We start from the raw sequence: 27502 nt of genomic DNA on the forward strand, positions 1-27502 counted from the left end.
AGAGAGAGAGTGAGAGAGAGAAAGAGAGAGAGAGCAAACAAAGTGGTTACTTAATTCACGTACGTGTGCATAATCTAGTTAACCATGCAAACAACGATGGCTTTGTATGTTTCTCCCTTACGGTGATGCATGACATAGCTTTCTAATGAAAGGGGTTTCCTTAGATAGAGATAACGTTCTGTATTCGTTGGAATTTCGTTTCCAGGGAGAAACACAGTAAAAGGCAGGATGTTTTTGATATCATCTTTCCATTTCATATCAGTATTGTCAAAGGATCCTTGTATCATTAGGTCTCTATTGGATAATCGTGAAAGATTTTTGAAGTTTGCTGTAAAAGTAGTAAAATAAATATGCATAAAACATTATTAGAAGTTAAGGTTAATATAGAATTGTAACCAAAATATATGAAGAGGGCTAATTTTATTAAACATGACTTCTTAGAGATACGACGCCCTAGATTTGAAAAAAAAAATAATTGTTATCATTTTCTACTCAACTGGAACAAGACGAATTCATGCTACGTACATGTATATATCATTTAATTCAATTTACTTTTTTCATCCTTTGCCGCATATCTAAATATCCAGACATGAAGTTTTTTTTAAAGAATAGGTTAAAAAAGCAATTAAGAAAAATTTCGGACACATTATAACGAAAATGAAAAAAAAAATATAGTTCAACATTTTAGTATTGTGTAATTTATGTTTAAGCTGTAAAGTATTAGTTCCCGCGCTCGCGCAGGATAACATCTAGCTTTTCTGGAAGTGAAAGCTAAAATGCACATTGTTCTTAGGTCTATTCGGAGCACATTGATATATTATTGGTAGTGCGGGTACATAATTTGAATTCACATACCAGCTAACAAACTAGCAAATCTCATCTCTGCCTCTCCTCGTATAAGGGGTAATTGTCCTCCTTTTTCATGACACTTGTGAAATCCATCGGCAGCCAGAAACTGTCCTTCGTATCCCAAGCAATAGTTATATAGCCTGCTGAAAGCATACATATTTGGGCAGAATCCTACAAAGGAAAAATATCTATCATCAATACATTTAAAATTTATTGAGGTGGATGGGACACTTCCATGTTGTGACATATATATTGTTTATCGAAATATACAATAAAACCAGGTGTATTATTATAAGTAGTTTCTTTCCTAACTTTATCACCTATCAGCGTGCCGCAGTGGTTTAGAGGGTTTACTACGAATCTGTAGGTCATGAGTTCGAATCCCGCTGGGGATTTTTACAATTTTTACCTCTACAAATATTTTTAAAAGTTTTTTTTGGGTAAAATATTGTAAAATTTAAAATTTCTAAGTTGGTGAAAGTATTTCAATTATAATGTACTTTTATTCTCATTAATATTGACATATGTTCCATACAACCTTAATTTTATAACAACCAGCTGATTATATTTTAAGAGACAGTAGGGCGAATCATATCAAAAACCGAGTTGAATTTTTTTTCCGATCGGGTTCGGTATTTTTGTACTTCTAATGAATGTATAAAATTTCAGAAATCTAATTATTTCATTAAAATGAATAATTACGTATAACCTAACACATATTTACATCGCAACGTGTTACGGGGTTCAACCTTCTGTACTTGTACGCATGCGTATTTACTGTAAACAAAGCACATGCAGGGCTCGCGAAGATTCTCCTGGACATGTTTGTTGATAAAAATATGTCTTTTCTACTTCTCCCAGGTAATAATTGTTCAAAGTTTTTAAAATAACCACAATTATTATTTTGAGCTTGTATTTTTCGTGTTAATCATAGAAGTTGATACAACCTAGTAAATTCATTTTTGTAAATGAGGTCCCTGAGGGGTTATTTGACATATTTATGTCTGTTCAATTTTAAATGAACCGAAATTGGTAAACCATTTATAAATTATCGATTAAGTGAGGATGTGTACCGTTTAGAGAGTGCCCATTAACCTCGTATACCATGATGACCGTAGTAGGACGAAGATCTTGATGTTTTCAGCACGTGTAAATTACTGACAATCAAAGTCCACGTGGTAAAAATAAACGAGATAAGATTATTCCGGCTTGTACGACCCTTAAATTTTCAGAAGCTCATATTTACTTTAATTAAGTTCGGAAAGGGATTTTTTTATGTATTTCAACTTCATGTATTACAACGAACGTTATGTCTTATTCCTAACGATACAATAGGTAAATCTTGTTAATGAATTATTCACACATATGTTTTCAGCTGTACTGTCTCTTTAAGAAAAATATCTAGCTATCAAATATTAACAGTATGTTACTTTCATGGTGACTCCATTGTATTGAAATATGAAATAATAAAACAATAAACTGGTACATTTCGAGATTTTTTCGAATAGTATTTTGAGAAAAAAATGGACATAGTGAAAAGGCGTTGCATATTTGAAAACAGTCGGGGACTTATTTATTCTTAAACTTTACATTGCTGTACAAACCATTTATCGTATGAAAGTAATATAGCCACCCTTCTTCATATGTTCCAGCATCACGTGTCAACATTAATGTTTCATAGCCTCGACATTTTTGCGTTCCATGGTGAAAATTAAAAGAAATACACAAATGATTTTCAATACAACTTGATGCACAATGAATCCTAGATGCTCTATTGATCTCGAATATCAGTCCATGATTCAACACAAGATTTTGAAAAGTCTTGTTACATTTGAAGTTTGCTGTGATTTCTTGTGACTTTGATAGCGATAAAACAACGACTGATACCAATGCAACAGCTGTAACTGTAGTTATCATCGTCTGATTTAAATTAATTATATTTGGAGAGTCCCTGCTGGTAGCGTCTGACTATAAAACTGTTTTGTCCCAAACTTTTGTATCTTGATTATGTCAGGTTTCATGTTTTCGATCAATTGAATCTGGGATCAATAAACCTCATTTAAAGCAAACGTCACTTTAAGTTTTGAGTAAAAATTGACAAAATCAAATCAAAGCCTTATCAGAAGTTAAAAGGCCTATTCATACCAAGCTAAACAAAGTTTCATTGGAATTCCCATGGGTACCAATTGTGCACCATTGTTAGCAGACCTATTTCTATATTCATGTGAAATCGAATTTATATAAAAACTTATATACGTGAAAAACATTAATCAGTCGCTGTGGCCTTTAACTCAACATTCAGGTATATTAACAACGTAATTCAGGTTAAGCATGATTTTCTTAAAATCAAAATATCAAATTATTTAATTCCACATGGGCATCTTAGCACATATATCATACTCTCGTTTCCTTAAACTTAACAAGGCATGGTCCCGATTTTGGTCACATTCTGTTTTTATTATACACTATGCTCTAGGAATGCATTTCTAATGATATATGAAATTTGAGTCAGTCGTCGAGCTATAAGCAAGATACAGATCTCAATTCTTTGACATGTAAACAAGGCGCATGCCCTGTTTTTGTTTACATAGGATCAATATACCATTAACGAAAATCTTTTTCAAGCTGATTTACTCTCTTCTTCTTCATTTTAAGCACGAAGAAACAGTTCTTAACGTTTAACACATTCATTATAGGTCTAAAACTGACATTTTCATTTCAACATTTAAAATTGAAACAAAAGCTTTGTTTAGCAAAGAATTGTAAGCTCTGTAACCTGCTAATAACTCCACGAAAGACCCTCAAATTTTGGTTGCCTATTCAAAATGCTTTGCTGAAGCATTGTAAACATTAAATTCGGAATAATTATTTTCTGACCAAAATCGTGACCATGCCCCTTTAATGTAAGAATGAAGGTCGAGGTGAATGTTATAACAAAGGGTACACAAGAACATTTTTGAATCTCATTGCTTACAGAAAAAAAATTAAGAGTTAATGTTGATGTCTAGAGATTACGCCTAAAAGATATATTTGAGTCAATGCGTATCAGTGATACCCCCGCTCTTATATGAATATACAAAATAATCAAATGTTTTCCACGTATATTTACATGTTAAATGAACATCTTCTGCAGAAATTCATTCGATATCAGAAACCCTATAATTGCCAATTTGTTAATTACCCGCATTTATCGAAAAGACTATTATCATGGGGACTGCATTCTTACACATGAATGCGTTCATGTAGGTGTAAATAAACGTCAATAGGTTTAGAATCCCTATTGTGTAGCAATAAATTTACATGAAATCGTTTTGAATTTGGAGTTCATAACGTACCTGAATCTGCACCAGAATACTGTAGACTAAAACTAGAGGTACTGAGACCAAGCTCACAATTGATACCCCCCCCCCCCCCCGCTAAGAAAAAAAGTCATAACTCATGTATTTTTTCTATTGTAGAAAATATTGGATGAATCTATTTCACCGTTCATTTTCTATAAATAACAACTGCTCTATTTTTAAGGCGTCGAGTTAATGCTCGGCAGCCTTCTAGCGATCGTCTGGATTGGGAATCGTCCAAAAATTCATGCACTGCACCGCCTTTTTAATGCGCATAAAAAATAAGTTCCTTGAAGTATTAAACGTATTACAAGATTTGTATTCCTTTTATTCAACTAAATTGTGTACAAAAAAACCAACATTGCCTCCCTGGTTATTGACAACTCATTGCATTAGTATAAATTTGCTTAATCAAGAAATGGCGGATGAATACAATAAGGTGCAATGTAAACATTCACTAAAATATTATTTAAGTTTATCGCTTACATTATGATTGGAGACTGTGCCCGATAGAAATAAAATTTGATATGTAAATGTATTTGTTATCGGGCATGGTCTCTAAAATAATTGTAAGCGATAAACTTATCAAGAGATTTTGTTTCAATTAATAAACACGATAATGCAGTTGGTTTGGTCGAGCATTTTAGATAGCACGTGTTGATGATTTGTTTGTAAACAACCATAGCATAGGTAATCTTGTTTCAAACGGGAATTGAAATAAATAAAAGTATGTTTTATTTTTATAATAAGGGGCCCACTGTTAATGTATTCAAATTTTGAGCCTGTGAAATGAGCAAAGACTTTTTAAAGCAGAAAGAAAATAATAATTTTTTTTTAACTTTGAAATTTCTTCGATTTTTGTAACCATGATGAGTTATTGTATTATAAACTCATCACTACCTATTTTATAACGAAATATACTGATTATTATTTTTGAAACAGCACAAAACGTAATTTATTTCCTTTTTTATTCTAATATTATTTGATTAACGACTATATATATTAGTACAGAAATCCAAATTATTGATATCATTCTATATAAAAGAAAATGTCAGCTCGACGCCTTTGTGGCCGTTCCGGCCTTTGATTTTTAAAACTGTTCAGTACAGTGAGTACACAATCAGTACATATGAGTACACAAACCAATTTCTATTCTGTAAATTCCATTTTAGTTCAAGTTAACTGTTGATGCATGAGGATATTTGAATCCATATGTTAACAAACATGACTTGAATCAAACAAAATTCCACATGTCAAGCAGCCATTTAATATAAACATTTTGAATTATTGGTATACTAAGCCCGATTTTTTTTTTAACAATGACCTTGAACTTCCTCAATTGACCTTGGCTCAAGGTAATGACACACCCTCAGGTAATAAGCAATCTTGATGTGAATTAAGAACTTCCAATATTTGTCCATTAGAAAGATATGGACTGGAATTGAATTTTGCACTTTTCTGCCAGTGACCTTGGCCTTGCCCAAATGACCTTGGGTCAAGGTCATGACACACCCTTAGATCATAAGCAGCCTTTGTGTGAACTGAGAACTTCCAATGTTTGTCCATAAGAAAGATATGGACGGGACACAAATTTTGCACTTTAAATGTCAGTGACCTTGATCTCGCCCGAATGACCTTGGTTCAAGGTCATAACACACCATTAGGTCATAAGCAAACTTTGTGTGAAGTAAGAACTATAAATGTTTCTCCATTAAAAAGATATGGACCGGACACGAATTTTGCACTTTTCTGTCAGTGACCTTGATTTTGACCAAATGACCTTGGGTCAAGGCCATGATACACCCGTAGGTCATAAGCAATCTTTGTGTGAAGTAAGACCTTCCAATGATTCTCTATAAGAAAGATATGGACCGGACACGAATTTTGCACTTTTTCTGTCCTTGACATTGCCTAAATGACCTTGGTTCAAAGTCACGACACACCCTTGGGTAATAATCAATTTTTGTGTGAAGTAAAAACTTCCAATGTTTCTCCATAAGAAAGATATGGACCGGACACAAATTGAACAGACAGACGGACGGACGGACAAGGTGATTCCTATATACCCCCCGAAACTTCGTTTGCGGGGGGTATAATTAGTACCGTGGTACGTATATTCCTATAGATAATCACAACCTTATATGCAAAAGTACGGAAGTCCGTTGGTGCCACGTAGGAAAAATATTTTTTCTGGCGGCCGCCAGATAGTTATGAGTGTTAATGTATTTATATTTGGTTGAGAAGACGGATGTTGACACAGCAGCAGCTCTGTATTTTCATACGGTGTTTACCTACAAAGGAATGTTTATACACCACGAAATAAACATGTCGAAAGCTAGATTACATGCATGATTATTTTCATTATAAGAATATAATGAAAATGCAAGCTGTCCTTGTTATACCCCTTATTTTGTTATATATAACTTGTAGTCATATTTTAAAAACTCTTAGGAAAGAATTAAATTAAGTAATACCAGTCTTTCTGTTGTTTGTTTTTTTTTTATCCAATGTGTTCTCACGCATGAACATGGTATGCTGACCATCAGTCATGTCATTCATATAAAGTCTCTTAACTGACCATACGTTTTTTACCCACAGAGACTGTGGCCGATCACGATCTTTTTATTGTACTGTCTTCCATGCGATTTGGAATAAGAGTTTATCAACACAGTCAGTTAAATAATTTCATTTTTATGGGCACGAATGCTAGTACACATTTATCCTAGTTTTTCCTTATAACGTCATAGCAGGATCCGATCTCGTGATAAAATTGCCTGTACTAGCTGTCGTGGTCAATAAAACTGACTTTAATCTGTGTTGGTTAATTCTGATACCAAAATTAAAACATATAGTACGTTCCTTTACTTATACATGTTTACATAACAGTCCTCTCAAGTTAAGGTTTTTTAATGTTAAGATTTTCTGAACGAGTGTTTAGTTCCGTTTAAAAAGTTTTTACAATATACATGTATAAAACAAGGCACAAAGTAATATATAAATCATTCTAGATTTTAACAAAGTCTACTATACATTCAACTCCACCAGTTTTTCAAAACTTAAGCTCTGCAAATGATATTTAATGTCAAGTTTCAGAAATTTTAAATAAAACTAATTAATTAGAGTTTATCCACATGCAACTCCCTAAAAAGCTACAATTAAAACATACGCACGCATCAGGAAGACAGGTTTATTTTGCAGCCGCGATATAATTATGTGGCGACTGCCAGATAATAAGTGGCGGCCGCCAGATAAAATATTAGTTTAAGTGGCACCAACGGGCTTCCAAAAGAATGCATTCTTAATAAAAATATCATATGAAGTGTATGGTAATTTTCCTTTTGCAATAGCCCTTAAACAACTCACAATTACATTTGTTTATTTACAATTATATTACATATTGATAACTTTATACATTTTACACGGGATAATCGACCTCCGATCCTCTGCAATGTTCAATAACTCTAAATTATCCGGAATTTTTTTTATTGGTACCATAAACTTGTCTTTTATATAGAAAAATTAATTTAGTCTTGTAGCGTTAATAGTACACACAGCCATTTTACGAACTTTTTGGCTTCACGGCTGCACGAAGACCTACATGTACTACATAGACCTAAGGGGGTTCGAGGCACCGGTACTACCGTTTTTTCTAAGTTGTATATTTATTGCATTATATCCATCGTTGCTAAAAATTCAATAACTCCGTGAAATGCATGGATACCATGAAAAATTCCTTTTCAATATCATTTATAAAGTTTGAAGGATAAATAAAATTTTAATTATAAAACAAAAATACATTGTGGCTGAGGTTTGGAGACGTTAAATAATAATATTGAGTGTGTAGTTTGCACTTCATAGAGATTCTTAATAAAAGATTAAATTTTTTTAACCTAATACAAAATCAAACAAAAACAAGATACCAAATGTTCGGGTATTTAAGAACAAAGTTCAACAAACATCATTTTTTTCCTATTGATGGGAAGTATACTAGTGTAATTGAGCAAAGCCTTTGTTTGTATTGGAAGAAAGGCTTAGAACGAATGACTGAAATGTTTAACATTCCTTCCTTATAGAACATGAAACAACTGCTAAAAAAATAAATAAACAGTAAAATGTATCGACAAGGTGACTTAGAGCAATCGTATTATTGTCAATATTAACATTATCCACTTAGAGAGAGAGAGATTGAGAAAGAAAGAGAGAGAGAATGAATGAGGGAGATCAATCTTCCAATATTCAATAAGGAAATAGTTTATTATCTTACACATATCAATGACTCGTAAACCCCCAAACAAAGTTCAAGACCAAGGAACCCTTCCTCAGTACATTGTCTGACAGTCATTATGCGGACACACTTTGTCCTCTTGTCTTTCTGCACCATTTGTGTAACAGTAACGTGCTTAGAAATTACCCTTCGTGCTAAGAAGGATGACAACAAGAATGAGTTGCAGCGTTTGAGACCGAGTAATACGTTAACGTATCCTGGAGTCGACACGAATGAGGATGATGGAGACTTTATTGATGGTCAGAAATATTTATTCTTCGCAGTATTCTTCTTCAAACAATGGTTAAATATTTAACTTTGCTGAAATTTATTGATAAAACGATCAATACCAATAAGTTTTTTGAAACAAATCTTTTAATCTGAAAGTGGTGCTATACACATTTCGATTTAGAAAATGTAGACGAATGTTTAAGCTGACATTTCGATCCACAGAGCACTTAAGCACTTATACTCATTCAGAGGGGTAAAAGTCATTAAAATCCTAGTATTGCCAGCTTAAATAAGCACTTGTTTTCAAATCTCATTTTTAACAACATAAAATTAATAAATAGAATATTCGACCCATGTATTATATTTTCATTATTGATAGAAATAGTCGCGAAGCGTGTAACATACAATGTATAACCCGTTGTTTTATTCAGTTGTAAATTTGCAACTGGTTCAACTCAACTTATTCGCTAGATAGCGCCACCACATAACCGAGTTTTCGTAATGAGAGCCACCAAAAGGGAGCGGAGTGGACCAAAAACCCTTGTCTAGCGAATTCGAAGATGCAAATTTTTGCGCCTTTGACGAAACTGCTCCTGAGCGCTAAAATTCATGATTCGCCACGATTTTTATATGAACTAGTATTAAGCTTTTAAAATAACAAAACAACAATTTTATTGCCTTTTAAATACTAGATACGTGCACTTACGTAATTTCAAACAGTCGATTCTGTTTACACCAAGGTAAAATGTGTAGGAAATCAAGTAAGTTCTGCCGAAACATGGATTTATGAATTAAATTTTTATTGCTTATTAGTATTTAACATTAGCACCTTTAAAATTGGGCTTCTTCCCTGTCACTTTCATTCATTTCATTGACTTCTGACCAGACCGGCCATTGTGATAGAAAATGTTAAACTCAATTTCATTGGTTAATATTCCTGATGGTCCAATCAGAATCAGTTTTTCTAGAAGACGTCAAAATGGCTGGCCCTGTCAGAAGTCAATGTGGCTGCCGAATAAAAGTTCAGTTTGGAGAGTATTTAAGGAATTTAATCGGAATTTAAGGATGTAAGTAGCGTGCGTTTGATGTGAGATTTTAAAAAATTAGTGCGAATGTTTCTCGACTTGTTGCAATACTGCTGTTGTCATAGGCAAAATCCCATCGTGAGCCTTGGACCGGTAAATGTCCGAGTAAAAATAAACTGGCGACTTCGAGAGAATAATGACGTATATCTCCGCTATTTTAAGACCCATCAACTTGAAACTCGGTACGAGTATATCTTAGACATTACTTTTCTGAAAAATACATGCATATTGCAAGTGTTATAAAAAATAATTGATTTATAAGGCTTTTGAAGCGAGCTGGTAGTTTTTTATCTGGGTCAGAGTTCGACCCCTTTCTTTATTTATGGTTACTACATTAAAATTAATGTTAAAACGAGCTTGGCCCCTGTGGTCTTACTTGAATGAAGAATTACTCTGAAAAAGTTTGAACTTTGCTCATGGTGTTCAAAACTCATGGTATCATTCACTTTCCCTCGATTTATTTTTGGAACTCTTCTAGTGTTATCTCGGTCGCTACGGTAAATTCAAAGTCCGAAAACCCAAACTTGTTTACTAACAAAAATGACACACCATCACCAAATATTGAAGTGGTTTTTTTAATCTGTCAACAACTGAAGATGACAACAGGTGATCAGAAAGCTTACTTTAACTTTCGGCTGAGGTGAGATAAAAATGAATCAACAATCCTACAGTATATTAAGCTTAAGTTTGTAGTTTCAGTTGACAGTAATTTTCACACATCATATTTTTTAAAATTTAAAATTAATATAACAGACAACTACTGGTCACCAGTATTTATTTGACGAAAATGTGCAAAAATGTACCTTTTATGAAAGGTTGGCAAATAGTTTTCAAATTTAATTACTTCTGTATTATACGTGCGGTAAACAGGATTAGAATTGGCTTTTTAAAAAACTATAGACAAAGGCTTTTTCATTTTTACAATGGAGAAAACTATCTAACAATTATTTAATTGGAATCGTGACGGATATTTTTTGTTGTTGCAGAAATGGACTTGGCAAACCCTCCAAAGTTACAATTTTACGGTCAGTAATGCATCAATCTTCGTCGTTACTGACGATAGAAAATATCAAAATTGTTGTTAATGTGATAGACTTATACATTTCAAATCATTATGGGCTGTACTTTGCATATCGGTAGTCTTATTGTCAATTCCCAGTTCACCACTCAAATGACAACTATACATCTAGCGCATTAACGTCGTTTATTATAATATATCTGTCTCAAAACTATTTGTAGGTTCTAGTGGAAGATATTTTATAAAAAAAAAAGCATTGTGTTATATCTTCCATATTATATACATGTACATGTCAATTTTACATATTAAAAGGAATTCGTTTAATGTTATTTTACATGAAAGTTAACCAACATAAGGATACAACAAACCCTAAAAAAACAACTCATATTGCTTTAAGATCGAATAATACATCATCACAAAATGGCTGACCGCTGATCGAAACGACATTTCGTTTTATTAAAACGATTTTATGCACTGAAATATGTAACTTACTCCATAGTCGAGTGGATAAGGTGTCGGACATGTGATCCGTAGATCCCGAGTTCGAATCCCGCAGGGCTTTTGTTGTTACCTACTAGAATAAATATTTTAGATATTCATTTTTTATCCTCAAACTGCAAATTTTTCGCTTATTTGACATTTGTACAGTTTATTTATCATTAAATCTTTCATTATCAAACAAATTACTGTTAATTTGAGTGACTTTTTCCAGATGTGTTATTCCACCTTAGAGTTAAGCTGAAAAAATGTTTGTTTTTCTATCACAGCTGTTATTCAAGATCCTCTTTGTGTATACTGTGACGAGTTACCCAGCTACACCGCCTGGTATAGATGCAGAGCGATCTATTGTGCCAGATAGCTTCCGTGGTGTAGACTACAACATAATTCGCATCACGTGTTTTGGATGTCTTCGTTGAAGGAAATAAAAAAACCAAACATTACAAAATTAAATCGTGAATACTGTGAATTGCAGATCAAAGCGTAATACTCTTTGATACTTATGGTGGCATATCTCTGCCCCTTGTGTGCAAGTTATTTTCTATCAAACATGTCGACATGCAAGATAAATATGTTAACATGCAAGAAAATTGCAATCAAAGGAGAACTATAAAAAATCTCAAATATCGCCAACTTGTGACTTAACTTTTTTTAAAGTTATTTTTTGGTTAAATATTTTAAAATATAAGTTGGTGAAAGTATTTAAAATATAATGTACTTTAATCCCCATTAATATCGACAGATGTCCCATACCACCTTCATTTTATAACAACCAGCTGATTATATTCGTAACGTGAAACAATTAAATTGGTCTCTTACGGAAAATTTTCAAAAAGTCCTATGGAAACAAATTTTTGTTACAGGAAAAAAACATTGGAAAGCTGAAAGACCCACATCGATGCACATACCATTTATTGTATGATTGTAATTCAATCATCCCTCTTCGTATGTTCCAGCATCACTTGTCAACATTAATGTTTCGTGGGCTCGACATTTTCGCTTTGCATGGTGATAATGAAAAGAAAAGACAGGAATGGTCTTGGATACAACTTGATGCACAAAAAATCCTAAATACTCTGTTGATCTCGAATATCAATCCATGATTCAAAACAAAATTTTGAAAATTCTTGCCATTTTTAAAGTTTGCCGCTTCCGTGGTTTTATATGAATTCAATGAAATAACAATTAATACTAATTCAACACAAATAACATTTGCAACTGTAAAAATCATCATTTCATTCGGAAGTGATTATACAGTGTACATGTATCTGGTGAGTTGAAACTCTTGTGACCCGAATAACGTTTGTCCTAAAAGTAAGTATAGTTTTGAATTGTGTTCTTAAAATGTACTATAATTGTTGAGCCAATACAATATTCACCACCACCACACCACAAAAATATCACTTTAGTTTTTGTTTATAATTCTGCCTTTTTAAAAATGGACAATATCTGATCAATGCTTTATTAAAGTAAGTTTCTTTCATACTTTAAACTTTCATTTTTTTTACGTTGTCAATATAAATATTGAATCTGCTTGATACATTTCATTTTTTGTTGCTTTATTGACACACTTTTAGGGCAATTCTTATTTCAATCTGTTAGTCATACACTGTGACTTTCATAACGAGTCAGACATTGTTCGCTGTATCATGACATAATAGATAGCAAGTGTCATCAAATAAAAATTGTAATGTAAAGGATCAATAACTTTTTGTAAGTATAATAATGCAGTAAATGATACATTAAATACAGTCAAAGATATATTAATAGTATTTATTACTAGACAATATTAAAGGGGCATGGTCGCTATTTTAGTCAAAAATTATTTTTCCGATTTTAGTGTTTACAATGCTTGAGAAAAGCATTTTTAATAGGCAACCAAAATTTGAGTGTCAATCATTGAGTTTTTTTTGCTATGTAAACAAAGTCTTTGTTTACATTTTAAATGTTTAAGTGAAAAATCAAGCTTTTGCCCTAATTGAATGTGTTCAACGTTAGGAACTGCTTATTTATGCCTAAAGTGAACACGAACATAGACAAAGCAGCTTGGATTTATTTTTACTGGTATATTGAGCCGATGTAATCAAAAACAGGGCACGAGCCTTGTTTACATGACAAAGAATTGTGAGCAGGGTATCTTACTTATAGCTCTATGACTGACTCTCAAATTTCATTTAACATCAGAAATGTGTTATCAACCGAATGAAAATAGTAAATTTATTTTCAAACCAAAGTCAAACCAAAGTTATCGTCCTTTCTTCACCTTAAGTTTATTGAAATAAAGCAGACGGCAGGTAGCATAAGTCACATATCTCTTTACAGGTAGATAAAAACCGTGCAGGCACATACGATTTTCATTGCCAACAATGCAAAATCATTCACAATCACTAAAATTATCAAAATTGTAAAATTTCCCAAACAGCTGCTTAAAGTAGAACTGCGTTTAAAACATAAGTAGGTAAGCTTTATTTTTGGCGGAGCATTTTAACATTGAAAAATGTATTTTTTTGTACTTCAAAATCACCACAAAATCTAGGAAAACAATTCAGTAACAGTACGTCGATTTACCCAACAGGACCCCAAAAGGACCCAAAAGGATTTTATATATATTTGAATAAAAATGTTCAATATACAACTTTTTCAGTGCTTATTATTCATTGATTTTTAAAATTCATTACAGTTTTTTAGTAAAGTATTTAATTATTAATTAAAAAATGAGAACTTAAATTATTAGACGTTGGTATTATAAAAGCAGGTTCTCATTCAGTTATTTTCTCATCAAACAAGTTTCGCAATGTGAAAAAGTGACTAAAGAAACTCTCAATTTTTTATTCCTGAGGATTACATTTGTTCTCTCTGCCGGTGTGGGGGTGGGCATTTTGATTACCTCATAGGGATCGAGCGACTAAGAAAGGTAGGATACTTAATTAAGGCGTAGTTTATATTCATTTATTTTAATTCTCTATTATTTTTTTTTATCAAAACACAATTTGTAGACTACCTTTTAAATGGATAACCATATCACACTTTCGAAGTTCATTGTTTGCTAAGCGAATTGGTTATTTCTTAAAAACACAATATGAAAAGTTGTAAATCAATTTGATAAGGATTTTTGTACGTCTAAAATATAAGGAAAACTGGTAGATACATGTACTTTATAGATTGTTCGTAGAACTTTGAAAGATTGAATTTGAATATATTACCATTGCTTAAATGTTAATGAAAGCTACAGATATGAAGCATAGATTATTTATAACGCATGATGAAATCATGATAATCTTTGTCTCAATTCGAACATGAATTTATAAAAGTCAGCCTATTCTAATTCATAACTGTATACTTAACAATTAAATAGTTCATCAGATATTAAACAGTTTTCAAATTATCGACACTACATACCCCATACATGTATGTATCAATAATGATATATAGTGAGATACTTTAATGGATACCTCTACACGTGCCATTAATTCTAAAAACAACACGATGATTACTTTGTTGTTTTAACTATTTAGCTATTAGTGAAATTGCTTCTCCCAATTTTCTCAGTCTTAACACCGGTGTTTAGGTGCACTTTAGTCTTTATTCTCATCTTAGTGGTCCATGAATGTCACTAAATGACACGAAGAATCATCCGTATTTCTTTTTCAAGTGTTTGTTGATTGGTTTTCTTTTCTTGTCGAAATTTTTTTCGTCAGGCCTGGTGATCTGGGAAACTGTCCCCTTGTCATAATGACGCCGATATACACGTTTTTGGTACCATTGTTAGTAAGAATGTTTACTACTTCGATAACATCCTGAAAAGTCTGTCGTGGACAGGAATTCATACTGATGTCGTTTCCACCTAGACACACAAACAGTTTCTGTGTGAAATTCTATCAATTCACAACCAACCCTCTGACCCATTCTATCCGCTCTCATTCCTCCAGCACCATAAAAACGACATTCAACATGCACGCCCAAAAAACCATCATAAAATCTACCAAATTTTTTAACGTTGCTCTCTCCGAGTAACGCTGTCTTTAACATACTTCTGATTTCTGATTAAGATTGAATAATAACGTCCTTTAAATAATGAAATCTTGTACAATTACAACATATTCATATGTCACATTTAATACATTAAGACGAGCCGATCACAGAATGACAGGAAATGTTCTTTCCATTTCAAGAACGGGGTGAAAAATGGAGATTCTGCATATTTTTCACGGAATGAAGGGAAGACCATGGATTTCTTGGACCCAAAACTAAGGAAAAGATATATTTTTAAATCAAATACATTGTTTAATTCTTTTTATTATTCAAAATTTTGATAATGCTAAACTATTTATGAAATGAAAATTAACAAATGTAATTAATTTGTAGCAAGAAAAGGAAAAAAGCTCAAAAGTGAAGAGCCTCTTCCTCAGAGGTTGCAGAAGACACTGCATATAATAAACTTCATTTACTGCCTATGTTTTGAATAGTTCAGGTATTTATTCACCATACGCCTTTTTTAGATGATGTTTAAGCCCATATATTCAGTCTCTTTTACACCGAGATGTGCTCCAGAAATGTAGCATCTGTCAACAGAAATCCAACATCTGGATTAAGAACTGGCACAGTTATGAGTAAGGTGTATAAGTAATATTTTAATTGACGTCAATTGACGTGATTAATAGGTCTGGCCTCTACAATGTGCCTTAAGTTTGAATAATAATTTTGTATATTCAACTTTTCTAGTATAATATTGGCCCAATGATGGAAACATTCAACTTTAAACAATTTATTTTCAGGCAACACAAATATAATTTCTTGTTCGTCGGACATCCAGTGAAAAAAGGAACGAGCGGACGAGCGATTAAGTAATAAAATTATTATTTCTTGCAGCCAAAATTTTTAGGCGGTGCATAAATAAATTTTTGCGGATGGTTATATAATTTTTCCTACCTACTTGTTTCTGAATTATAAATTAAAACTATTTAAAATGCGAAAAATAGAGCGGAAATAGAACAGCGCGAATTTGCTGGATATGGGAAATCAATTATAATATTATGGGTATATCTTGTCAACAAGGTGTCAGTTTACCCAACACTTTGTATCTGTTTTGCTGACATATTCGTACATGTAAGTGAAAATAAGATCTAGTATATGCATGTATAACTAAAAGATCAAACTTTGGTTTATAATCTTATTATGTATCAAATTATTTTCTTTGAAGTGAGTCCTAAAAAGTTTGGATATTTCCTTGATGAAATAAGTTTTCAATATTTTTTATCTGCTGGAATGAATTTTAAAATAAACTTGAAGAAAAGGCATAATCTTTTTAACTTTATTGACATCCCTGGTTGCCCCCTTTCAAATTAGAAGCATAAATTAAATAACGATGCATATTTCAAATGCATGGTGGGAAAGTAAGTATTTTTCTATTTATGAAAATTAACAAGGTACTTTTAAGAGTGTTAGGGATATATTACGAGGGGTTCACGAACTAAACAATATCAAATAAACAAAAGTATACTCAGGCTAATGTACTTAAACCGTGACCTTGTATCATTTATTTATCTTAGACGCCTGCAAAATCGAATGCACCATCTTTTTTTCAAGATCATGTAAAAACTTAAGGACATGGTATTTAGCACTGCGTTCTCCGACTTTCGCACGAACGTGTTTTTCTGCTATGTAGTTCGCCCAGTATTGTATTGATATCCCCAAATTTGCAAAAAAATCAATATTTGACAAGGTGTTATTAAATCAATATAGAGACAGAGAAATGATATTCTTCTAAGATTTAAGACATTTTCACTATATGACCATGTACGCCCCACCTTTGAGCCTTTAGCCCTCACCCAGGAGCCATGAACTTCACAATTTGGTAAAAGGTTTTACATCATAATCATGCATTTTCTATTTCTCAAATATTTATTGGAATAGACAAAAACATTTCTATGATTTCATATATTTTCACTAAATCACAGGGGCCAAGTCCGTTTTAACATTAATTTCAATGAAACCACAAATAAAGAAAGGGGTCGAACTCTGACCCAGATAAAAAACTACCAGCTCGCTTCAAAAACCTAAAAATTTATTGCAACACTCGCAATATGCATGTATTTTTCAGAAAAGTAATGTCTGAGGTATACTCATGCCGAGTTTCAAGTTGATGGGTCTTAAAATAGCGGAGATATACGTCATTACTCTCTCGAAGTCGCCAGTTTATTTTTACTACGACATTTACCGGTCCAGGGCTCACGATGGGATTTTGCCTATGACAACAGCAGTATTGCAACAAGTCAAGAAACATTCGTACTAATCTTTTAAAATCTCACATCAAACGCACGCTACTTACATCCTTAAATTCCGATAAAATTCCTTAAATGCTCTCCAAACTGAACTTTTATTCTGCAGCCACATCAACTTCTGATCAGACCGGCCAGTTGATAAGAACATTTGTAAGATAAAATACAGTTTCACTAAATTAAATCATAACACTAGGTATGAATATCTCAATTTTAGGACATCCTTTTCATTCATTTAGTTTTTCTCAAATATATATGAGAGACATGATACATTTTTAATATATAACCTATTAGTCCCGCCCTGGAGTCTGATCCCCTGACACGGGGCCATGAATTTCACAATTTTTTAAAAAGAGTTTCATGGACATTATATTATAACCGTGCATTAGGTTTTTTCTTTATTACCTTTTTGGATCCGCCCATGAGGCCCCGGGGTGATAAGGTCATATATTTAACAAGTTCGATTTCTCTTTTCCTTGAGATGCTTAAAACCAAAATGGTATTAATGTGCCCTTCAGGTTTTTAAAAGTTTAAAATTAAAAATATTTAACGATCTACGCACGTCAGACGACGGACAAAGACGAATGGTAATTGGACTTCTGAGTGACTAAGGTGATTTGTAACTGATTTCTTCTACATAAAACTACAATTGTTTGAAAACTTGGGTTGCCAGAAGGGGCGGCCACGTTTCAGTATTGCTTATGCAATACTCTCAAAGTGATTATCGTAATCAGTTTTACTTGCATCGAATTAAATAGTTGAACTGCCGTCGGGGTCAAACTAGAGAACGGTTACCTTAAACTGGATCTTCCTTTTTGGCCTGTTGTCTCTGCCATATTTGATTTTGTCTAAATATGATCTTCTACCCTACCTAAGTTTTCGTTTCGTTTCCTTGTTGGCTTCAGAATATTCTTATTAATAACTATATTTCCCAACAGTCTATCTGATTTTGCAGTCATTATTTTCTCTTTGATGTGCCTCCTGTTGTCAATGAGGGTCCAGGTGTTGGCATCAATCCAATGTGTAACTTATTTATATGTCACTCAAATCAAATATAAACAGACAAAAAGAAATAATTGCTAATCTTGTCTTGATAAACCACTGTCATCGAGGGTCTGAAACCATTTACGTGTAAGGCTGCTTTTCACATACATACACATTTTTATATACTCTAATTTCTGACTCCAGATTTTTAATAACAAATTAGAATATTTGACCTAGTTTATATTGGTTTCTTTTCATTTTCTTATCAAAAAATTTATATTCACGCTATTAAATATTGAAAACAACAGACCGCAAGAGCACTTAAATATTGGAGGACGTTTCAGTGACAATTAACGATTTCCTAAAAGCACGGGTTGTTCTGTCGGTGCAAAGACAAAATATAAAAGGAACACACTGGTGTAGTTTCCAAAAATGCATGACAGCTTTAAATTGCCGAAATGAAATTTCTCGAAATAATTCTCCTATAAAGCCTGTTCTTAATGTGTGTTTTCGGAAAACCAGCACGAAAACCACAACGTTCAGATCTTTCTAAAGGTAAGCCGATCAAATCAAATTTATATCTATATGCATCTTGTTCAAAATACAAGTACATGTATCTAAATGCAAGCATGTCTAATAAAAGTAAAAACAACAGTTCAAACTGAATTTTAGTTTGTTGCGTATATAGGTGCAAAAATGAAATTAAATGATATCGTTTTGCATGTAACAACTTCTTGATTAAAATATAATTTTTTCATTGTTTCTAATTTTAGTTTAAAAAGAAATACTATAATGATATTTATCTAAAAGCCTCGCGTCAAGCAATATATTGTCACTCTGGTTATCAACCCCCGTCAAAATTTGTATCTTGCATACTTATATTTCAAACATTGAGTACACGTAAAATGTTTTTTAATTGTTTTTTTTACTACTTTTAAACTGTGATACACCTACATATTAAACGCTTTTGCTTAACTATTGAATTGAATTTTGTCTAGATTACTAAGTACTCCCTTAAACTATACAGGGTGATTGGCATGACATCTTTGACTAAATGATGAAAAGAATTTTTGAGAACTTTGCTTTGACCATAACTTCCAACTACAGAAATTTGCACTTGACATAGAACTTTCATTCAAAGTCTCTACTAACCCTTTACCTACATGCAAAGACGATCTTTTTTGGTTGAACTGAGCAAGACTGGGCGGCCAAGGAAACAGAAAAGTGGGTTTTAAAGAGAACTGGTGTGAACTTAAATTTGACCTAGAAATAGGGTTTCATGTACTTTCGAACGATACAACATCTGTCATATTGGACACTACATCGGCTAATGAACTCCGCATTGATTCTAGTAATAGTTGTCTCGATTGTGCAAAAACAATTAAACCGAAAGAAGCCCCAATCACAAGTAAGGACGTTTATAAGGTGTAAAAATCATTTATACTTTGTTATGATCATAAAATCATCGTAGTATGATTTCATCGATCTTTAATGTTTTTTTTCCAATCGAACCATCAGGAGCCAGCATCGGTATGGCCTTTTCTGTGTAAATTTTGTCCACAATATTAGGATCCAGTCCAAAAAGAGAAATGCAGTCTGAAGTATTGCGGATTGGAATGGATCGTTACAATTTGTATACATGTTGCGTTTTTTAAAACTGTCCCGCTTATGAATTATATTTTACTGAACTTGTGTTTTATATATAACCCGGGATGTTGTGAAACGCAACTTGTGGGTCTCCCAAATCTGTATATTGGTAACAAAGAAAACTCAACGTCAGGATTCAAATAAAATATAGATATTTCAGTTTATTAAATGAGGATAGTCCCAAGACTCTGGGAGTGTAAATATAACATAAATGAATTCTCAACTTGATGGGATTAAAATACAAATATTACAAATAGCCAAAACCCTTAATAAATATAGCTCTAAATCTCACTTAACCGTGCGGGAGTACCGTTCCTATACAATCTTTCCCCTGTAGCCTATATACATGTACTTAAATATAATAAATTGATTTATAAAATTAGATTATTTCATCAGCTCCCAGTCCCTAAATTATCAAGCATTTACCCAACGGGATATTTCCATGGTCATTTCCAATGTGTGGATGTTGTCCAGAAGTGGACTCGACCGTCTGATCTGCCGTGGCAGATCAAACCAACTTCCGTGCAAACAGCTGAGCTCGTTATTTAAGGCATCGGGCTCGGCCGTTATGACGTCATACCGCATGCTATACAAACCCGCCGTTATGGGGAAAGCAGTAAACAAGATGGGAGAACTGAAACACGTGAATAACGGCGTTTTGACGATATGTATTATCAAAAGGCAATAGAGGGAGTTGTGATTGGGGAATTAATGAAACGAAAGGGTTTAAATGATGCATGGAACTATAAATAAGACCAAATGTATCGTCGAGGAAACTCGGGTAATTCACTCCCGTTAGTTATGACGATACCTCGGTAATTATATCAATATATATCAATGTGATTTAATATCATAAAAACATTACTCATAATTGAATTATTTTCCCTTGTATGAATTGTGTGGGTTTTCACTTCTTAGTTTATTAACGCTTTTAGGGATATGAATGGTATGACAGATGTACGAATTTATTTTCGTAACACTGCTCCCTCCCCTGTAAAGCATTCGTCCTCGAATGGAATCAACCATCTGATCTCAAGTGAATTTCTTTCCTAACGTAGAAAAAGGTAATTATACTTGTTTTCAACATAACAATACATATAAAACAAATCATCAATAATATCAACACATATACAAATAGTATCACAGGTAATAATAAACATGTAATATATCATATCACCATTGTTTCATTTCACTTGCAGAATATTCCAACTCCTGGAAGATCCATCCTCAGCTGTTCCTGATGACAGACACTTCCTAATGGTACTTCACGAATACTTCAGTCCTGGAATTTTTTTTTAAAATATGAAATGGATTCAATGTTTCTGAAAAATTATCACACAGTCTTTATTCAGTTTAAATCCGCTTTTAAATCCGTATCTAGGGTAGACAATTTTTCCTCCTTGGGGTATGCTGAAGGGAGTACTTATCAAGGCTCTCCTGAATTTGTCGAAGGCTTTATTACAGTCTTTGTTCCACACAAATTCAATGTTTTTCTCCATCAAGTTATACAATGGTCTAGCTTTATCGATAAGGTTCCAATGGTACAAGCAAGGACCTCGATGACTGGGTACTTCATTAATACTTCTATGAATAGGCTCGTGCTTGATTTCTTCTATTTGTGGAGGGTCAGTAGCTACTACATGTATAACCCCTTCCTCACTAACAGTATCTCCTAAACAGGATACCTCTTTTTGTAAAAGAATACATTTCTTTGGGTTCATTTTTAAATTTGCACCCTTTAACCTCTCAAAAACTTGTGTCAGATTCTCTAAATGTTCATCAAAAGTTTTGGACAATATAATAATGTCATCTAAATACACCAAACAGACCTTCCAGGAGAGGTTAGACAATACTCTCTCCATTAATCTCTCTAAAGTGGCTCCGGCATTACACAAGCCGAATGGCATTTTCAAAAATTGCCAATGACCACCCCCCGGGATTGAAAAAGCAGTTTTGGGCTTATCTTCAGGTTTCATCTCCACCTGCCAATACCCACTCTTTAAATCTATAGTGGAGAACCATTTTGCTCCAGACAACGCATCTAACGTAGTATCAATTCTAGGTATAGGATAGCAATCCTTAACAGTGACATCATTTATTTTTCTATAGTCTATACAGAACCGGATTGTCCCGTCCTTTTTCTTAACAAGGACTATTGGAGAACTCCATGGACTGTCTGATGTCTCAATAACTTCCCTTTCTAACATATCATCTATCTCCCTTCTCACTTCGGCCATTTTGGCTAAGGGAATACGCCTAGGGGGTTGTTTAATGGGTCTTGCATTACTCGTATTGATGGAATGTTTGAATGTTTAACTAAGTCTGTCTTTCCCATATCTGATGATGAACATGAAAAACTTGATTGGTAATCTTTCAAAAAATTTGCTAATTTTTGCTTCTCTTCCACACTTATGCTCTCATAAACCTTGTCAATAATCTGTTCTAAATGATCTGGTAAAGCCGAGGGACCCCCCTCATCTCTATAACACACTGACATAACTACTTCTGTATCAGCATTTTCTACATCTACGTCTTCAACTCTTTCAATTGTAGCTACCACACTCCCTTTGTAAAGTTTTAAACTCTCACAACTAAAATTCAAAAATCGTAATGGGACACTCTCCCCTGACACCTTAACTAATGACTTTGCCACAAGTACATTTTTCTTCTCCATAAATTTCTCTACTGGTTCAACAATAGCTGGCCCTCTATAAAAATTAGGGCTCTCTACTCTAGCGGGTGCTACGAATTCACAATTAGGAGGAACAACTAAATCCTCTGATAAAACAATTCTGCTACATTCCTTAATCTCTGATTTGTCACTAAAATAAGGGATCTCTACTCCCTGTATCCTAAATAATGTCTGCTTCATGCAAATACTACAAGCAAACTTTGACATAAAGTCAACTCCTAATATACAACTATTTTCAATTTCCGCTATGACTACATTGTGGAAATATTCCAAATTTCCAAGAAAAATACTGAGTGTATACTCTCCCACTACTGGGATGTCATCTCCCTAAGCTGATTTCAATCTAAGGCTACTTTCAATTATAACTAAATCTGATCTATTTTCTAAATCTACTTCTCTTAATAATTTGGGGTTAATAATTGTCACACTTGATCCGGTATCCACTAAAATTGTTGTATTAGCATTCCCAGTCTTTCCTGTTATAAAAATTCCTTCATTGCCTTGTTTTACATCTCCCACTATTATGCTCTTGGGAACTGACTTAGGAAGTGTAGAGATGGGATTATTTTTACTCTTCTCTATACTTTCATTTTCATTTGTACACTCTGTTTTCTTATCTCTTGATACCGGATCTTCCCATTTAGTTTTCTTTATTGACTGTTTCCGAGGCTTGTTCCCATAGGACGCCGACTTTCGCTCCTTAAACCCGACGTTTGAGCGTTTGACTGGTCTCTATTTTGAGAGTGATAGCTGTCATTAAACCTATGGTTTTTCCACTGAGGGATTCCCATATTATGGTTTCTGAACTGATTATTTCCCCCATTATACCTATTTTGATAACTTCTCCCATTGTCACAATTTCTGAAACTGGGATTTCTCTGCATTTGTGGAAGTCTACCAAAATTTTGGGAGTTCTGGTTTGTTTGACTAAGGGTATCCTGAATGTTCTTCAGGAGAGATATAATTTCTTTATTTTCATCTTTTGGGGCATGGGAAGAAACAACGTTTATTGGTCTTTGCCTCTGGGCATCTGCCATTTTGTACGTTTCCAATCTTATTGCCATAATTCCGGCCTCCCCTATATCTCTTACCCGGGATTTTCTGAGCCGTAACCGCATGTTAGGATCTGGGAGAGCATCTATAAAATGATCAAGTGCCAAAATGTTCAACAAGTTTGGGTCACCTGTAGGATAGGCTTGACGGAGTAACTTTTTAATAGACTGGGATAGTTCCGATAGAGATTCTTTGGTTCCCATTACTCTATTTTTCAGTTTTGCCCTGAACATTTCTGATCTTTCCACTGACCCATAGCGCATGCTGAGAACTCTGACTAGGGAATCGAAGTCCCTTATTTGAGTTTCAGTTAGCTCTCCCAATACTGCTCTAGCACTCCCAGTAAGACTACTGGCCAGATAAAGGGATATGGTACAATAATCCCACCCATGCAAATCAACCAGTATTTTGAATTGGGATAAATATTCTTCAAAATCTTCAGACCCATCATATGTTTGAGGTTTTAGAGATACTGTGGGCTTTGGATTGAACACCATATTTTGACGACTATTTTCGTTTCTATTGACCCTTTGAAATGGGGCGTACGGGACTCTGTCACAGTGGAAACTTTCCCCTGCCCCTACAAATGGTAAATGCCTGGGATTTACATGTTCTGTATGTCTCCCATACTCTGACTGGGAATTTACATTAACATTTTTTCCAGCATCCTAATTCTCTCTTGTAAACCTCGGGACGTTTCCCTAATGTGGGACAATTCTTCACCCAAATCTTGTTTCATGCAAAACACATCCCTATTCATTGTTTCAATAGCTTTTAACAATAATTCATTTACATTTTCAGACGCTGTGGGAGCTGATGGTAAATCGGGAGAACAAGAATTTCTGAAGTCACTCCCCCCTTGAGATGCATCTTCACTTATCCCAACTGATCTTGGATTGAAGATTATCTCACCGGAATCTCCTAATGGACTATTCTCCCGGGACATTTTTACACAAAAATTGATAGAAAAATTACTACTAAAAAAATGTTATTTTGAGTTTTATCTTCTTTGTCCAATCAGATATATTGGGAATAAAAAAATATCCCACTTCTGACACCAATGTTGCGTTTTTTAAAAACTGTCCCGCTTATAAATTATATTTTACTGAACATGGGTTTTATATATAACCCGGGATGTTGTGAAACGCAACTTGTGGGTCTCCCAAATCTGTATATTGGTACCAAAAAAAACTCAAAGTCAGGATTCAAATAAAATATAGATATTTCAGTTTATTAAATGAGGATAGTCCCAAGACTCTGGGAGTGTCAATATAACATAAATGAATTCTCAACCTGATGGGATAAAATACAAATATTACAAATAGCCAAAACCCTTAATAAATATAGCTCTAAATCTCACTTAACCGTGCGGGAGTACCGTTCCTATACAATCTTTCCCCTGTAGCCTATATACATGTACTTAAATATAATAAATTGATTTATAAAATTAGATTATTTCATCAGCTCCCAGTCCCTAAATTATCAAGCATTTACCCAACGGGATATTTCTATGGTCATTTCCAATGTGTGGATGTTGTCCAGAAGTGGACTCGACCGTCTGATCTGCCGTGGCAGATCAAACCAACTTCCGTGCAAACAGCTGAGCTCGTTATTTAAGGCATCGGGCTCGGCCGTTATGACGTCATACCGCATGCTATACAAACCCGCCGTTATGGGGAAAGCAGTAAACAAGATGGGAGAACTGAAACACGTGAATAACGGCGTTTTGACGATATGTATTATCGAAAGGCAATAGAGGGAGTTGTGATTGGGGAATTAATGAAACAAAAGGGTTTAAATGATGCATGGAACTATAAATAAGACCAAATGTAACGTCGAGGAATCTCGGGTAATTCACTCCCGTTAGTTATGACGATACCTCGGTAATTATATCAATATATATCAATGTGATTTAATATCATAAAAACATTACTCGTAATTTAATTATTTTCCCTTGTATGAATTGTGTGGGTTTTCACTTCTTAGTTTATTAACGCTTTTAGGGATATGAATGGTATGACAGATGTACGAATTTATTTTCGTAACATACACACGACTGGGTGTTATTTCAATAGTTTCCTCTTTTTTGATATTTAGTTTGTATTGTAATATTGAAAGTTGTATTTGAAGGGGTGACAAAGAACTTTATATTGTGTTTTATTGTCAAAGAAATTTATAAATTCAATCAATCTTAGATTTATACCTATACATATTAATGTACATTTACAATGTAAGTTAAAAATATTGATTTATACAGGTCTAACGATAACTATTTGATCGTTGTATTAGATCTTGTTGGATACCAAAATATTGTATTCTTTAATCACGCGAATATATTTCGGGACGAGATTACTGTTTATATTAATACAGAGAGTCTAGACATCTTACCTTGACAAACATCGTTATTTTACCGAAAAACAATGATAAATCATGCTACAAAATAATATGGTTGTTACACCTTTGCAGATCTTGCCCTCTTCAAGCTGTTTACCACAAATTTTTTGTAAGCTATAAAGATCACAGTAAAACGAAGAAAAAGTAAAAATAGAAGAAAATTGTTGTTACTGGATGTGGAGTTTATTGCAAAAACAATCGCTCATATTGTCAATCAAATTAGTTACGCTGAAAAAAATATTCACCTTATTATTACATGTACATAAGTCTGCAAACATTTAACAACTCAATAACGGCCCGCCTTTCAATAAAAAAAACCAAAAAAATCGGCGGTGACACTGGTATGGAAATCCATAACAGTTAAAAGTAATTAAGTTTGTTTAAAAGGTTTAATTTGGGCACAAGTTGTCAAGTGCAAGAACAGAATTATTAAAATGTATTAATTCCTAATTTTAAATTACTCTGTATTTGCTAGGTAAAATCAAATTATTTAAAACGCTACATGAATATAAGAATGGTACAAAAGTTAAGACAAATGATAATAGAAGATAGAAGACAACTGTACTACATTGTTTAAAAATATTTGCAAAACTATCAAAGTTTTTATTACACCATGTTTAAAGAAAAATAAACTACACGCCATTGAAGTCTCCAATCTTAGATAACGCGGTAGTTTACAGGAAAGTGTAACTTAAATTGTTATTTTTTTTTGCTTTAAAGTTCTTGATGGCCGTGGCTATTTTCATACTGTAATGATCTCTTTAAAATAGGTTTGGCACAGTTACCCATTTGAGGAATGATTACTGTAAACGGTAATATTCCTCTTTTCAGAAACAAGAAAAAAAACCTCACGTACATGCGAAATTTTCTGATGTATGTCAAAAAAATAAATAAAAAAAATTCCACTAAAATGAGAAATGCAATGTGATGCAGAAGTACTTTATACAACTGACCTTTATGGCCGAAAACTTCAGTCCTCCACTGCAGCAAACGAATATTAGACGATTTTGAACTCGTAGAAATCATAAGTGTTCTTGCATTGATCGTGAATTTTTTCTATTGACAGTTTGCTATTTCTGCCGAAAACCCCTAAAAAATCCAGAGTTGTTCTGTGAGTTGACACAATTGACCATGCAGAACGTTTTGTTTATTTTTGATTAGATTTTTTGAT

At 33.4% G+C, this 27502-nt stretch overlaps 2 protein-coding genes and 1 long non-coding RNA gene across 5 annotated transcripts; 2 read left to right on the plus strand and 1 right to left on the minus strand.

The window, feature by feature from the left end:
* Positions 1 to 27502, minus strand: LOC128191658 (uncharacterized). 3 transcript variants are annotated; one of them, XR_008244448.1, is made up of 3 exons: positions 18357 to 18454; positions 856 to 1020; positions 1 to 328 (listed from the first exon to the last, which is right to left on the minus strand). XR_008244448.1 is itself a non-coding variant. In XM_052863842.1 (3 exons), exons 1-3 carry the CDS (start codon positions 27355 to 27357, stop codon positions 75 to 77), a joined length of 492 nt encoding a protein of 163 aa, XP_052719802.1. In that variant the 5' UTR covers positions 27358 to 27502; the 3' UTR covers positions 1 to 74. The 3 variants fall into 3 exon arrangements, 2 of the variants coding, with proteins under 2 accessions (XP_052719802.1, XP_052719801.1); XM_052863842.1 differs by lacking the exon at positions 18357 to 18454 and adding an exon at positions 27285 to 27502; XM_052863841.1 differs by lacking the exon at positions 18357 to 18454 and adding an exon at positions 2454 to 2822.
* On the plus strand, positions 8525 to 11916 carry LOC128191660 (uncharacterized). The gene is made up of 3 exons (XM_052863843.1): positions 8525 to 8711; positions 10754 to 10792; positions 11553 to 11916. The coding sequence occupies exons 1-3, from the start codon at positions 8531 to 8533 to the stop codon at positions 11642 to 11644; spliced, it is 312 nt and encodes a 103-aa protein (XP_052719803.1). The 5' UTR covers positions 8525 to 8530; the 3' UTR covers positions 11645 to 11916.
* Positions 20292 to 25173, plus strand: LOC128191661 (uncharacterized). Its single transcript, XR_008244449.1, has 4 exons — positions 20292 to 21007; positions 21128 to 21256; positions 21392 to 21452; positions 24739 to 25173. It is a non-coding gene; the product is annotated as an uncharacterized LOC128191661 (long non-coding RNA).

Source organism: Crassostrea angulata, chromosome 7 (genome assembly GCF_025612915.1).
Source record: "Crassostrea angulata isolate pt1a10 chromosome 7, ASM2561291v2, whole genome shotgun sequence".
Lineage (NCBI taxonomy): Eukaryota > Metazoa > Mollusca > Bivalvia > Ostreida > Ostreidae > Magallana > Magallana angulata.

Bases quoted from the DNA above. Each gene is read 5' to 3' on its own strand.
- LOC128191658 (XM_052863841.1), bottom strand. From the start codon at position 2,766: ATGATAACTACAGTTACAGCTGTTGCATTGGTATCAGTCGTTGTTTTA. The intron at 1,021-2,453 runs GTTTGTACAGCA...TTTCCTTTGTAG, and splicing joins TTACTTTCATACGATAAATG to GATTCTGCCCAAATATGTAT. The intron at 329-855 runs GTATGTGAATTC...CTACTTTTACAG, and splicing joins ATTTGCTAGTTTGTTAGCTG to CAAACTTCAAAAATCTTTCA.
- LOC128191660 (XM_052863843.1), top strand. From the start codon at position 8,531: ATGCGGACACACTTTGTCCTCTTGTCTTTCTGCACCATTTGTGTAACA. The intron at 8,712-10,753 runs GTCAGAAATATT...TTGTTGTTGCAG, and splicing joins TGATGGAGACTTTATTGATG to AAATGGACTTGGCAAACCCT. The intron at 10,793-11,552 runs GTCAGTAATGCA...TTTCTATCACAG, and splicing joins TCCAAAGTTACAATTTTACG to CTGTTATTCAAGATCCTCTT.